General features: G+C 42.0%; 1 protein-coding gene across 1 annotated transcript in view; it reads left to right on the forward strand.

The window, feature by feature from the left end:
• Positions 1 to 14,689, forward strand: part of bicc2 (bicaudal C homolog 2) — a 76,373-nt gene that overhangs the window by 31,716 nt on the left and 29,968 nt on the right. Inside the window, 5 exon segments of the mRNA XM_051933858.1 lie at positions 3,125 to 3,281; positions 6,811 to 6,968; positions 8,107 to 8,312; positions 11,310 to 11,400; positions 12,455 to 12,494. Coding sequence (XP_051789818.1) covers positions 3,125 to 3,281; positions 6,811 to 6,968; positions 8,107 to 8,312; positions 11,310 to 11,400; positions 12,455 to 12,494 — 652 coding nt within the window.

Consider the following 14,689-nt stretch of genomic DNA (forward strand, 5'->3'; position numbering starts at 1 on the left):
AGTCCATAAACGTTACTTACAACACACAGCAGAAAATCTCTCACAGTTTCCATATTGATGCTATTTCAGTGCATTTGCACCATAGCTAGATCCTGATTCAGGTTTCACACACTGTACAATGTTGTACAGTAAAAACTTGCATTTACACCACTGCAGTTAAGTACTCCTCGATTTCACCTCCTGTTGCTCTTTCTTCGTATGTCTGGCCTCACTTCCTTCCAGCAGCTGAACCCTTGTCAGAACATAACTGGCTGGAAGGAGCCTTTAAGCTCTAGTCTGGGACCACTTATTAGGCCTACTGAACCTCATATCCATTTTCAGGGTCAGGAAGGCCTTCCTAAAGTGCATCCTCCTAGAGTTCCCTCTGGCAGACTTAGGTATCCCTTCAAATGTTTCGAATTAAACTGTAAATATTATTGAAGACAGATTTGAAAGTAAAAAGATGTAACATCTGAGATTATTACATTATTAAATATACATCCATAGATAGACACTATGTTGCCAAGAGTATGTGGACACTCCTTTAAATGATTGAGTTCAAGTGTTTCATTTCTAACAAGTGCATAACCTGAAGCCCATCTCCTTTGGCAAACAGAATGAAACCAACTGAAGAGCTCAGTGACGTTTAATGTGCCACTGTCATAGGATACCACCTTTGTCACAAATCACTGTGTGAAATTTCACCATTCAGCAATGAGCTGAGTCCTGAAGTGCATATCATGTTAAAATGGCCAATCCTCTATGACAGTGGTCTCCAATCTTTTTTGCACCACTGACCGGTTTCGTGTAAGACACTTTTCCATGGACTAGCCATTGCATGTGCATAATTAAGCATAATAAAGTAACTTGTCTTTTAATGGAGGATGCTTGGTCTCTCTGTGGTCGAAGCAGTTTTGATTTTTCATGGCCTTATTGGACAGCCGGTCACCACATATTATACAGAGCGGACTAAGAGCATGTGAATCACCTGTCACGATAAACATCATTTAAATAGAACTGTTGGTATTTTCTTTTAAATGCAGCTTTCTTTTTGTTGCAAGTCTTCAGTCTCATCAATGGGTCTTTCCCTTTTTTCAAAGAAACTCTCCAGAGATGTTTGTTATTTTCTCATTTTATCAGGCACCAAAACTGTGACAAGAGACAAGTGTGTGAAAGAGGCAAAGACAGAAGTGATGGGGAAATTGTTGAATGACAACTGGTCACAATTATTGAAAGTTATCAGCAGTTAATTGTACACCAAAAACAAATCAATCTACACGCACATCTAAACCTTAATTAATACTGTTGCCCTCCTATTTCTTAACGATAGTGGCAGTCAAGGTGCATAAACAATACAGCATACTCCCTGTTCTACAGACATGATCTGGTCATTTTGCAAAATAAAACACCCTGCAGACTCCAATCTCTATAAATGTAAAATCCAACGTCTGTCTGTCCGCTTTTCACTAGAGAACTACTTAACGGATTTAGATCAGGTTTTTTTCTATAATTTGCTTGAAGACTCTCATCGTGCTATGTATCATAGTTCACTTGCGGTACCTATTTATTTTTACGAATCCGAGAAATATGCAGCGGGCCAAGGTGAGTTGGGAAGGGTCTTCCTCACTCACGCCCCAGTCTTGGGGTGTTCCTTACCTCCACTTAGCTAGCAGATGAGAGAACTACTTAACAGATTTAGATCTAGTTTTTTCTATAATTTGTTTGAACATTCCGGTTGATTTTGCGACTTTCTGTCATTGCACTAAGAATCATAGTTTGTTTGCAGGAATGACATATTCGCGCTAATCCGAGACAGAGGCTGTGGGCCGAGGGGAGGGGGAAGCGTGACGTCAGGAGTGGGGAGCCAGGCAGGGCCCTCCTCACTGCCCTGTTTCACTACTACGTGGGCGGAGCCGCAGGTGATGGCTAGTAGTCAATAAAGTGGAAATAAAATTAAAAACTTTTTTATTCCTGCAGTGGGCTGGCGCCCTGCCCGGGGTTTGTTTCCTGCCTTGCGCCCTGTGTTGGCTGGGATTGGCTCCAGCAGACACCCGTGACCCTGTAGTTGGGATAATGGATGGATGGAACTTTTTTATTCTTTTTGTGTAGCCGGGTGCTAAATAATCCATGGCCCAGTAGTGGTTTGCGGCCCAGTGGTTGAGGGCCGTTACTCTATGACATCACTCACAACGGAGTTCCAATCTGCCTCTGGAAACAACATCAGCATAAGAACTGGGTGTCAGGAACTTCATGAAATGAGTTTCCATGACCCAACAGCTGCACACAAGCTTAAGGTCACTAAGTGTCGGCTGTAGTGGTGTAAAGCACACCGCCATTGGGCTCCGGATCAGTGGAAACATGTGGAGTGATCAATCATGCTTTACTATCTGACAGTCTGATGGACAAATCTGTTTTTTTTGGATACCAGGACAACATTATCTTCTGGACTGCATAGTGCCTACTGTAAAGTTTGGTTGAAAAGGGATGATAGTCGGGGCATGTTTGTCAGGGTTTGAGATATTCACGTTGGTCTCAGGGCTTGCAACATTGTGGCAACAGTTTGAGAAGACCCTTTTCTGTTCCTGCATGACAAAGTCTCTGTGTACTTAGGCAAGTCCATAAAGACATGGAGGAACTTGAGTGACCTGCACAGATCCTTGACCTCTACCCTATCAAACACCTCTATGATGAACTGGAATGTCAGTTGCGAGACAGTTCTTCTCATCCACCTGACCTCACAGATACTGCATTGGCTGAATGGGCTCAAATTCCCACAGACACACTTTAAAATCGTGTGGAAAGCCTTCCTAGAAGAGTGAGGCCTGTTATAGCTGCATATTTCTTTGGTACAACACAATAATAATGGCCATGTTTATGGATTTGGATGTCCTACAAGCTCATATCGGTTTGATGGTCAGGTTTTCACAAACTTTTGGCCATTCAGTGTGTGTCTCAGCATCATAGGTATCAGGAGACAGCAAAATACATGACTGGAGAGTGTGGCTAACAGGTGATAAAACTGCAGTTTTCTCTCATTCATTCCAGTGTAGTGTCACAGTAAGTAGATTAGGGACCCCTGACAGTTCAATGCCTCTTGTTCAGAAGACTAATGTAACACTGCTCTTGTTCTTCTCTCCCTGTATAGTCAGTTGTAGTCAAGGCCTTGGAAAGGAATGTGCAGAACATGTATGAAGCCAGGAGATTAGTGCTGGGCCTGCAAGGGAAGGATGCCAACAAGATTCTCATTGCACCCAGCACCACCACTGCCCGCCTGTCTGACCTGAGCCCACCCGACACTGCTGGTGAGCACACTCTACTCTTCATATTTGTCTTGCTGCCTGTCCAGATTTGCCCCACCCACTCATATCTTAGCAGATTTGCCCCACCCACTCATCACCCAGTTAGGTCTGTGTAGTAACGAATTTGACCTTTTATAAAAGAGGATGGAGAGTTATCTCAGTTTATAATTAAATTTAGTAAGTCGTCAGGTTGATGAGGGCTTTGATTAAATGTAGAGCAGAGTTTCCACGCCAAAACATCAAAGACAAATAATTAATAATAACAATAATAATAAATTTATATAGCACCTTATCATATATTTACATGCAACTCAAGGTGCTTTTGTGGAATAAAAATTACATATCTTCCATACTTTCAAAGGTTAACATATGGCCTGTCATTATGCCGGACTGTTGAGCAAGAATGTACTCTGTGCTTAAAGTACAAACTGCTTTTTAAGAACTTATGTTTTTATGTTAAAATAGCTGTATGACTTATTAGCCATAAGATGACTTATGACTTATGTTGGAAAGGGAACTACTCCTTAAGAAATAAACAAGCTCACAATATAAGGAGCTGTTTGGGGACTGTAAGGGGGGCTTCTCTTTGGCTTGCAAGCGGAGAACTCACAGCTACTCACCCATTGCTAATAAAAATTACTGACTGCTTGATGAAGCTCCTGTTTTCCTCGGTTTATTCTTCCACACTTTCCACAGATTAATCAACAAAAACAAAGATACACCCCATTTACTTGGATTATTATCATTAATTAATATTATGATAATCTATACTAATAAAAGGCAAAGCCCTCACTGACTGACTGACTGACTGACTGACTGACTGACTGACTGACTGACTGACTCACTCACTCACTCACTCACTCACTCACTCACTCACTCACTCACTCACTCATCACTAATTCTCCAACTTCCTGTGTAGGTGGAAGGCTGAAATTTGGCAGGCTCATTCCTTACAGCTTACTTACAAAAGTTAGGCAGGTTTCATTTCAAAATTCAAAGCGTAACGGTCATAACTGGAACCTCTTTTTTGTCCATATACAGTAATGGACGGCAGCTCGCTGGCCGTGGGAGGCGGGGTTGCGTATCGCGTCATCACGCCTCACACGTAATCACGTGAACTGACTGTGAAGGAGAAAGGACGGCCTTATATGGCGTTCGTTTATAAAACAGCGGACAGGCTGTGTAAAGGCAGCTTCACAAAAAAACAGATCCTTAACAAATTGTTATTGGTATATTTTCCCTCAGTTTAAAAAGGTTTTCTTTTCTTCTTAATAAAAATTTAAAAGCAGAACTTCGCCGCTGCAAAGCGCACCTGACTTTATTGAAAAGAAACTAAACTTGCAGCACCGCCGCTATTCAATGACACTTGCCTAACGCCTGACTTTATTGAAAAGAAACTAAACTTGCAGCGCCGCTCTTCAATGACGCGCCGCTATTCAATGACACTTGCCTATCGCCTGACTTTATTGAAAAGAAACTAAACTTGCAGTGCCGCTATTCAATGACACTTGCCTAACGCCTCTCCTAAGGGGAGATACTGTGGGATCTGGGCATCAGTCAAAGCACCAATCACAGGCCCGATTAGAAAGCGGGAAGCTGTGATTTGTCGTCTCCCTCCCATGTAACAATCACAGCCCGTGTTACAACGCACTATGTATGTATGTATATATGTATATATATGTATATGTAGATATGTGTATATGTAGATATGTATATATATGTATATATGTATATGTATATATATGTTTACATAACCTCTTTAACACACTACTTCTCCGCTGCGAAGCGTGGGTATTTTGCTAGTTATCAATAATTAATACTATGATAATTTCTAATAAATGTAAGTATACTAAATACAAAATCAACCTGGTACTATTAAGCAAAATTTAACCACTAAAGTGCAAAACAAACCTTCAGTTTTATCAGAGAGAAGTTCTCTAATTAAAATATTATATATTAATGTTGACAATAGAACCAGATCTAATAAATGTAAATAAAAAATAAATATATACAGTATATAGCTACATTTTACCTAGGCATATGTACATGGTGGCCCACTGAGTAGAAACATCCATCCATCCATTATCCAACCCGCTATATCCTAACTGCAGGGTCACGGGGGTCTGCTGGAGCCAATCCCAGCCAACATAGGGCGCAAGGCAGGAAACAAACCCCGGGCAGGACACCAGCCCACCGCAGGGCATGCACACACACGCACATACACCAAGCACAATTTAGGATTGCCAATGCACCTAACCTGCATGTCTTTGGAGTGTGGGAGGAAACCAGAGTACCCGGAGGAAACGCACACAGACAACATGCAAACTCCACGCAGGGAGGACGCGGGAAGCGAACCCAGGTCTCCTAACTACAAGGCAGCAGCGCTACCCACTGTGCCACTGTGCCGCCCTTCAGTAGAAACAGTTTGATGTTATTAAAGGTTAATGAAAAGATGCAAACGCAAATAAAACAGTCCATAGCCGTTTCAGGTGATTTAGGATGTAGATGGAGTTTTTTGTTTTTGATTCCTGGATGTGATTAGTTGACCAGCTGACACAAAGGAGAAGAAAACAAAAAACTCCTATGATGGGCTATAGCATAAAAATAAACTTCTGGTGGGCGACACTTGGAAAACAGAAGTGAGCAAATCAAATAGTGACGTCTGATAGTAATCAGTTTATGCATCATGAAAGTCAGAATCACAGGTCTGGGCACAGTTGATCCAGGTGGTACAGTCAATAATAAAGGTTTCCAAGTTCTCCTTATTTCCTCCAGTACCCCAGGTGACTGCAGAATAGAGCGCTTTGAGCAGCCGCCACCCAGGATGGGAGACAAAAAACATTAAAAAAGCAATGGATTAATGCTGGGTAGTTATTAACACTTCAAAGAGCTAAACTTATAATCAGATCACTATATTATGATGTAATTATTGGAAAGCCAGATTAAAAAAAAAAGGTTTTTAGAAAGTTTTGAATAGCGGGGCAAAACTCAAAATTAAACATAAGTCAGAAATTAGAAAAAACATTGAAAAGAAATCAATATAAAACTCTTTCTAGAGAAGATACAGTATATTCTCTTTGACAAACAACGTTTGAACAGTAATAAGCTTGAAGCTTGGCCTTAAATAAGCTGTCCTCATAAAGGACCTAGCAACAGGCCACATTATAGTGGTCAAAATCCAAAATGGCACTGTGATGACATTATCACTGTGTATTGTTCAAATGGCACACATAAATAAAGTTAGAGACATCAAAGCGTTATGCTTTCTGTCCAGATTGTGGTACTCCAGCTCCAGACATGTGGTCAGCCCAAATTATTACAGAGCTCTCAACAAGAGCAGAGAACACAAATGCTTGGGTTGCTTCAACCTTTTTGGTTCATCCCAATGCTGTCTTGTTTATTCATCCATTTTTGTCAAGAAAAACTCGTATATGATTTGTATGAAGAAGCATGGGAACAAAATCAATACTATGGCTTTTTTAAAGTTTCTGCAACACGTTCAATGGCATGTGTCCTTTCATATTCTGACCAGGTCATCCTGACTTCTTTAGCAGCAACAAAGCAGCACCACTGGAGTCCAAAGTTGAGGCAACAACTCCACCTGGCTTACCGACTTCAAGTAGAGGGTCTGAGGAAAATAAACAGCAGACGGCCAGCAGCAAATCAAATGAAGCGATTTCTGAACGCCAGGTAAGTTTCAGACCTGACTTGCACTTGACTCTGACCTTGAAGTGTGACGTACAAATAATGTCATTTTTAGCCTCCGCTAACTTGTGAGGGGGCGGCACGGTGGCACAGTGGGTAGCGCTGCTGCCTCGCAGTTGGGTGATCTGGGGACCTGGGTTCGCTTCCTGGGTCCTCCCTGCGTGGAGTTTGCATGTTCTCCCCGTGTCTGCGTGGGTTTCCTCCGGGCACTCCGGTTTCCTCCCACAGTCCAAAGACATGCAGGTTAGGTGGATTGACGATTCTAAATTGGCCTTGGTGTGTGGGTGTGTTTGTGTGTGTCCTGCGGTGGGTTGGCACCCTGCCCAGGATTGGTTCCTGCCTTGTGCCCTGTGTTGGCTGGGATTGGCTCCAGCAGACCCCCGTGACCCTGTGTTTGGATTCAGTGGGTTGGAAAATGGATGGATGGATGGATAACTTGTGAGGCTGCACCTTTCTTAAAATGATGCCATGTCAGGACAACCAAGAGGAACAGCAGAAGGTGCCAGTTGGGAAGATCAACAAGGCACACAAATGGTGCCCGTTTGGGGAGTTTATTCTTCATATTTTTCAAATTTTAGGGCAGGCATTTGGAACAACTGGCATTAAACTGCTGCTGTGTTTTCATTCAAGCAGGACCCAGTATGCCAGTCTGATACACACAGATGGATGGGAGTTTCATGGGAATGCTAGCACCTCCCTGGAAAAAGGAGGAATCGGCTTCTAAGAGGAGCTTTAAAAACAATTTTTATTGTAATTTAAAGGCAGCATGGTGGTGCAGTGGTTGCTTTCCTGCCTCGCAGTAAGGAGTTTGCATCCCGGGTCCTCCCTGTGTGGAGTTTCCATGTTCTCCCTGTGTCTGCATGAGTTTCCTCCGGGTGCTTCAGTTTTCTCCCACAGTCCAAAGACATGCAGGTTAATTGGAATGACATAGCTAAATTGGCCCTGCTGTGTGGTTGGTGTGTGTGTGTGTGTGTGTGTTTGCTCTGCAATAGACTGGTGCCCTGCCCGGAGTTTGCTCCTGCCTCCAGTATCCCATGTGACCCTATTCAGGACTAATTGGATGTGAAAATGACTAGTGACCCCTGGAGAGTTCCATAAGTTGAAATCTGTGGTTTTCATTTAGATTTCAGATATTGGCCAAGATGGTGAGGGGGGCTCAGCAGAGGGGTACACCTCAAAAATAATCTGTGAAAATAAACACAAAAAGGACAGTGTGGTGATGGCCAAGGGTAAAAGTAGCAGTCAGCCTGAGAACGATAAACCACCTGACCCAAATGGACACCCCACAGCATCAAGACCAAATGTTACTGTCTGCAATGAGGCCAAAGAGTAAGTCCCGACTCATTTCTTTATTTTATGAGGCTTAATGGTTATGTGTTTTTGCTGAGGTGGTACCCTTCCTGATACAGAGCTGGTTGTTGGCCCTCAGCTCAGGGAGCGCCTGGGGGCCTTGGAACTTTAACATATAGAATTGCGGCTGTAAGATTTGCCACAAGATTAAGGTTACCATGAGATCCCACCTACAGTAGGACAATTCTATTACATTTTTCTAAGATGAACACAAAGGAAATGACAGATGCACACCATGAAACAAAGTCACACCTTATTAAAGAAGAGCCTGTTCTTCTTTTAGATATGGGGTGAGCATCCTCGGTTCTGGGTGGCCACAGTAGCTGCAAGTTTTTGTTCCAACTGAGTTGCTTAATTAGAAACCAATCCTCACCAGTAGCAGATCTTATTTAATTTCATGGCTTGTTAGTGTTTTATCTTTGCAATGTCAGGTCATTCGTATATTGTAGATGTTTTCCTTTTCAAGGGTGTCATCCAAATGATTTAATGTTGAAGTAATTCTCAGTCTATCACTTTTTTCTCTTCATCTTCCTTCTAAATATTTTATTAAGTAAAATAGTGCATGATGAATACACACACAGGTGTAAATGGAGACAGGCTCGATGGAGAACTGCTGGTCCCTTTGTCATTGCTAATAAGGAGCCATTAAAATCAATGAATGCAGCGTCACTTGAGCAATAAATGCTTCATCAGCAATGAATGATTTCTCATGAAGGAATCGAGTTGGAACAAAAACCTGCAGCCACTGTGGCCCTCCAGGACCGATATTACTCACCCCTCTTTGAAAGGGTGTGAATTTTAAACAGCATATCAATTAAATTAAGTTAATTAGCAGCAAAAAATGATCACTAGTTTCCAAACATGGTTAGAATGAAAACCTGCAGCCATTACGGCCCTCCAGGACCGATGTTGCCCACCTCAGTTTTAGATGACATCACAGTACTGTGACTTACTATGGCAGTCAGCAGCCTTCCAACAGCAAGAAAAATAATGGTGGGATGATACAATAAAGAGGATAAGTCTGCATATCTCAATCTAGTTTGAAGTTTTTCAGACACGTAGACACTAGCTAACACAGCCTGGCGGCAATTTGTAAATTCTTTGTGCATGGATTTAATTTAAATAATCTGCTGTTTTTCCACAGTCATTAAATGAAGTAAACAAATTCCATTGTGCATTAAAAATTCCCAGACTCCTTTGAATAGTGCACGGTGTGTTTACTTCTCAAATGCATAGGGAATAACTCGAGTATAATTCAATGCACACCAAAAAATAAAAATCACAAGAAGACAGCAGCTGTGCATTTTCCAATCTAGATACACCTGTACCTTGCTTTCCACACATTGCGGGTTTGCTAATGTGCTGAATTGTGTTGTGTTAGTTACAGATGTAAACACGTATGCATGAGGGAGCTACCCGTACTAGCACCCAGTAGCCATTTTTGCCTGTTACAAAACAAACACCAGAATCAAAAAAATGGTTCCTCGTATACTTTAAATAGATGTTGTAAACAAGACAAAAACAAAGATAAAGATTTGGGGAGTCCACCCCATATAATGTAGTAACAGCAAACAATAGCCATGAGTAATCATTCAAGACTGAGACAAAACAGACTGAATAAGAGAGTGAAAGATTAGATTTTATAGGTGGAGGACAGGAAGGGGTGGGATCTCAGGCAGAAATGAGTCCTGCAGGAGGGCGTGATGTAGCAGCGGAAGTGGGAGGAGTCTTAGCTGGACTTTCCTTCTGATGTTCTGTGGAAGAGGGAGAGAAGGCATTCATACCGTTCATCAACCCCAGGCTCTGCACCTTACCCCCAGTTAAGCCCTTAGACTGCCTTCCATGCGCACGTGTGTGACAATGTTCAATTGCAACACAATAAATACATGTGAGTAGTATCATTAGACTGTCCAGAACGTGACTGAGGTAATATAAGGATAATAGTGGCTTTATCGTGGGTAGGGAGGAAGAGGCAGGTCTCTGGAACTGCACCCAGAAATGAGGTCAGGATTGGGAGTGGATGGGAGGTCCGTCGAGCCGGATCTGGAAGTGGAGTCTGTAGAGGAACTGGAGGTGAGGTTAAGCAGGTTTTCCTTTGTGGATCTGTAGAGGAAGGAGAGAAGGCATTAATGCACACTGCCAACCCTTAGTCTACTCTAACAAGTGTAGAAGATAGCCCGGCTACAAACAGACACACACACCCAGAATGTTCAGAACACACTCTTTTATTTATTTACACTGTCCCGCACACCATACCGTGCTCCAATACCCAACTCAACTCAATCCTTTCTTCTGCCACCTCCACTTCTCACTCGCAACCTCATCTTCTGCCTCCCGACTCCAGCCCCTGAGTGGAGTGAGGCGGCCTCCTTTATAGTGCACCCGGAAGTGGTTTGGCGGAAGTGCTGTATGTCCATACTCTGGAGCTGTCCAGGTGCCCCTTGGTGATGTCCACGGATCCCCAGCAGGTTGAGCTTCTACGCTCCAAATCCGTGGCCCCGATGTAAACCCAGGGGGCTGCCTTCTTGTGTCCCGGGGGAGGTACTCCTAATAGTGTGCCCAGTCCCCCGGTCTTCTCATATAAAGGGCATCCCATCCGGGAAGGATCCCCGGCCGTCCATCACACAAGACATTTAGTCAAGCCCATCGACTGCCTCCCAAGCGCACGTGTCTGACACTCCTTTTGACTCACAGTCGGATTGGTTAAGTGAAGACATCGTCGGTACTCCCAGGACAACAAATCCAGCTGGGTTAGCTCATCACTACTGTTAATCATTACTGAGTGATGTACAACAGTGTAGTTTTGGAGAATATATCAGTAAAATATGGATGTCATATTGTAAACGTATATAGCTGATTGTCAATCATTGTGTTGACTGTCTCTTTTAATTGTTGATGAGTCAAGTTTTTCAAGCGATGTGAAAATAACCCCAGATATCCTTGTAATAGTGTATTCTCTTCTGATTCACCGTTCAGGAGTCATCCCCACAGGACTGAGCAGACCAGTGAACCATGCAGAGGAGCCAATGGTGACCTGGAGCCAAGTGCTGATGTCACAAAGAGTGAGGTGAGCAGTAATGTTCAAGTCATGGAAAAAACAAAAATAAGGAGGTCCAAAAGTGTGTACCGAGGCAGCCCTTAGGTCAGTTTTTACAAACACCCATTCACTTATTTATACACCACTTTTTGATAATCGGATGGTAAGTGTCCGGAGATAAGAATAAAGAAGAAGGCAATCAATGTTCATGATCAGAGGTCAGGCAAAAAGTCAGAGAACAAGAAGCACTAACAAGAAGAAAGTCCAAGGAGGGTTATGTACAATTAAAGGAGGTTAAGCTGAAGCTTTATAACACACTTATCTGTTGTACTGTGTGCAGTTGTGGTCTTCAGGTTACAAAAAGGACATAGCAGCACAGGAAAAAGTGCATAGATAAGTGACTAGGCTGATTCCAGGACAGCAGGGGATAAGTTTTGAGGAAAGATTAAAAGAGCTTAGCCTTTTCAGTTTAAGCAAAAGGAGATTTAAGAGGAGACATGACTGAACTGTGTAAAATTATGAAGGGAATTATTCAAGTGGATCGAGACTGTGACTTTAAAATGAGTTCATCAAGAACACGGGGACACAGTTGGAAACTTGCTAAGGATAAATTTCACACAAACATTAGGAAGTTTTTCTTCACACAAAGAGCCATAGACACGTGGAACAAGTGACCAAGTAGTGTGGTGGAGAGGAGGACTTTAGGGACTCGACTCGACTTGATGTTATTTTGGAAGACTTAAGTAGATAGGACTGGCGAGCTTTGTTAGGCTCAATGACCTGTTCTCGTCCAGATTGTTAAAATGTTCTAAAGAGGTCATCAAACCAAAAATCACAAAATAAAATTTTTGTCTACAAAAAAAAAATGTTTGTAAGTAAAGAATCCTCATGATGTCATGAGTTATTATCTGGAACTACCACACTCAGCTTTTCATTGTGTTTTAATATCAGCTTTACAGAACTTTTTTGGGCAAGAGAACATCTAGACCTCTTCCTCGGTTGTAATTGTTATCACAAATGCCTTGTAACATAACCCCTGGTCAGGAAAGATCAGCACCTTTACATGTCTCCCTCTTTCTTGTAGGATTACGACTATGAAAAGAAGAGGCAACTGGCCGCACGTGGTGAGTGAGTCTTCTCTGTTCTTTGCTTTTATCACAAACTCAAGATAAACTATGCATGAGTAGAAATGGGCAGTGTTCTCACAGTCTGAAAAGACAGTACTTTTAGGCAGCAGGATCTCAACTCTGCACAGCTGAGGCCAACATAAGCTGAAGATAGGGTTGTTTTAGCCAAAGAAAAAGTGTAATCAAATCTACACAGATCTTCATGTGCAAACTGTGCCTAAAGCAGTGGCACGCTCCCTGAGATGCCAGCTGAATTTGAGCCACATCTTCAATAAATGACAGTTGACTTTTAACAATTCTTTGCTGACCAGACTGCCTGTGATGGGAGCCTCTTGAACGCACCACCGTCTGTTTCATAACTGGGCTGAACTAGGCAAATGAGGACACATCACACAAAAAAAGGGGTAGGTGTGAAAGCGATAAGTGCTTTTATTAAAATCACCCCAAGCCAAAGTATTCAAAAAGTGCAGCACTCCAAAAGTCAGAAAATAAATAAATAATCCTTAAAACAATGCAAAAGTTGAGGTTAAAAATAAATATTCATTAAGATCAGAGGTTAAAAGCTAGAGACGATCCACAAAACTTTGAACCCGAATTCTGCCCTTTTAAACCTGTAAAATGTATTCAACCCCAAAAAAGTAAAGAAACAAAAGCCAATCTAAAACTACATGTAAAACATAATCTTCTGATTTCCATGATATCAACGAGTGATACCACCTATTCTGATTGTAAATCATCAGCTTCTCTCCACTTCACATTTTGGTCGCCTCTAAATTCAATAATTTCTTTTCACAACTTGGAGTCTTCTGTATGGTAGCTCTTGTTTGGACTTTGCTCTTACATTGTTATGTCCTTGTAATATGGAGACCAAACCTGCATACCGTATTCTCTGTGTGGTCTCATAACCGCCGTTCCTTTATCCATCCACCTTCCAAAGCTGCTTTAACCTGAGCAGAATATCTAAAACAGAGCATCTCTTGATCTGAGCCCTACGCAGCATGCCATATGTTAAAACAGGAGTGCTAGTTTGGGTTTCAACTCTTGACTTTGTTCTTAGACCTTAAGTGTGAGTAACATCATTTCGGTTATTGTCAATTGTTGTTTTGACTTGCAGACTCACATCTATGTACAGCAGTCTTGTTCTGCTATAGAATAACAGAAAAGATCTGAAATGAAGACCAGGGGATCAGAGAGAAGCCAGCAAACACACCAAGGTCAAAACCTGAAAAATCAGGCTGATCTTTCATGAAGCCTAAACTAAATTCTAACTTGAAGTCAAATAAACGTAGACAGATGTTCTAATCCTGAAAAATCAATATGTGAAGCAACTGCAAATTTTTTCAGAGCCTATCCATCAAACTTGAGGAATACACAGTAAGGAGAATGGGGTTCACATCCTGGGTTCTCCCTGTGTATAGTTTGCATGTTCTCCCTGTGTCTAGGTAGGTTTTTTCCAATTGCTTCCATTTCCTTTCACAATCTAAAGAAATGCAAGTTAAGAAGTTTGGAGAAATTAATCTGGCCCTCGTGTGTATGTATGTATACAGTATATATATACAGTACTGTGCATATAGTTTTAGGCAGGTGTGAAAAAATGCTATAAACAAAGAATGCTTTCAAAAATGGAAGTGTTAATCATTTATTTTCATCAATCAACAAAATGCAGTGAATGAACAAAAGAGAAATCTAAATCAAATCAATATTTGGTGTGACCACCCTTTGCCTTCAAAACAACATCAATTCTTCTAGGTACACTTGCACACAGTTTTTGAAGGAACTCAGCTAGTAGATTGTTCCAAACATCTTGGAGAACTAACCACAAATCTTCTGTGGATGTAGGCTCCCTCACATCCTTCTGTCTCTTCATGTAATCCCAGACACACTCAATGATGTTAAGATCAAGGCTCTGTGGGGGCCATACCATCACTTCCAGGACTTCTTGTTCTTCTTTACACTGAAGATAGTTCTTAATGACTTTGGCTGTATGTTTGGGGTCGTTGTCCTGCTGCAGAATAAATTTGGGGCCAATCATATGCCTCCCTGATGGTATTGCATGATGGATAAGTATCTGCCTGTATTTCTCAGCATTGAGAACACCATTAATCCTGACCAAATCTCCAACTCCATTTGCAGAAATGCAGCCCCAAACGTTCAAGGAACCTCCACCATGCTTCACTGTTGCCTCATTATTG

Source organism: Erpetoichthys calabaricus, chromosome 11 (genome assembly GCF_900747795.2).
Source record: "Erpetoichthys calabaricus chromosome 11, fErpCal1.3, whole genome shotgun sequence".
NCBI classification, from domain to species: Eukaryota; Metazoa; Chordata; class Cladistia; order Polypteriformes; family Polypteridae; genus Erpetoichthys; species Erpetoichthys calabaricus.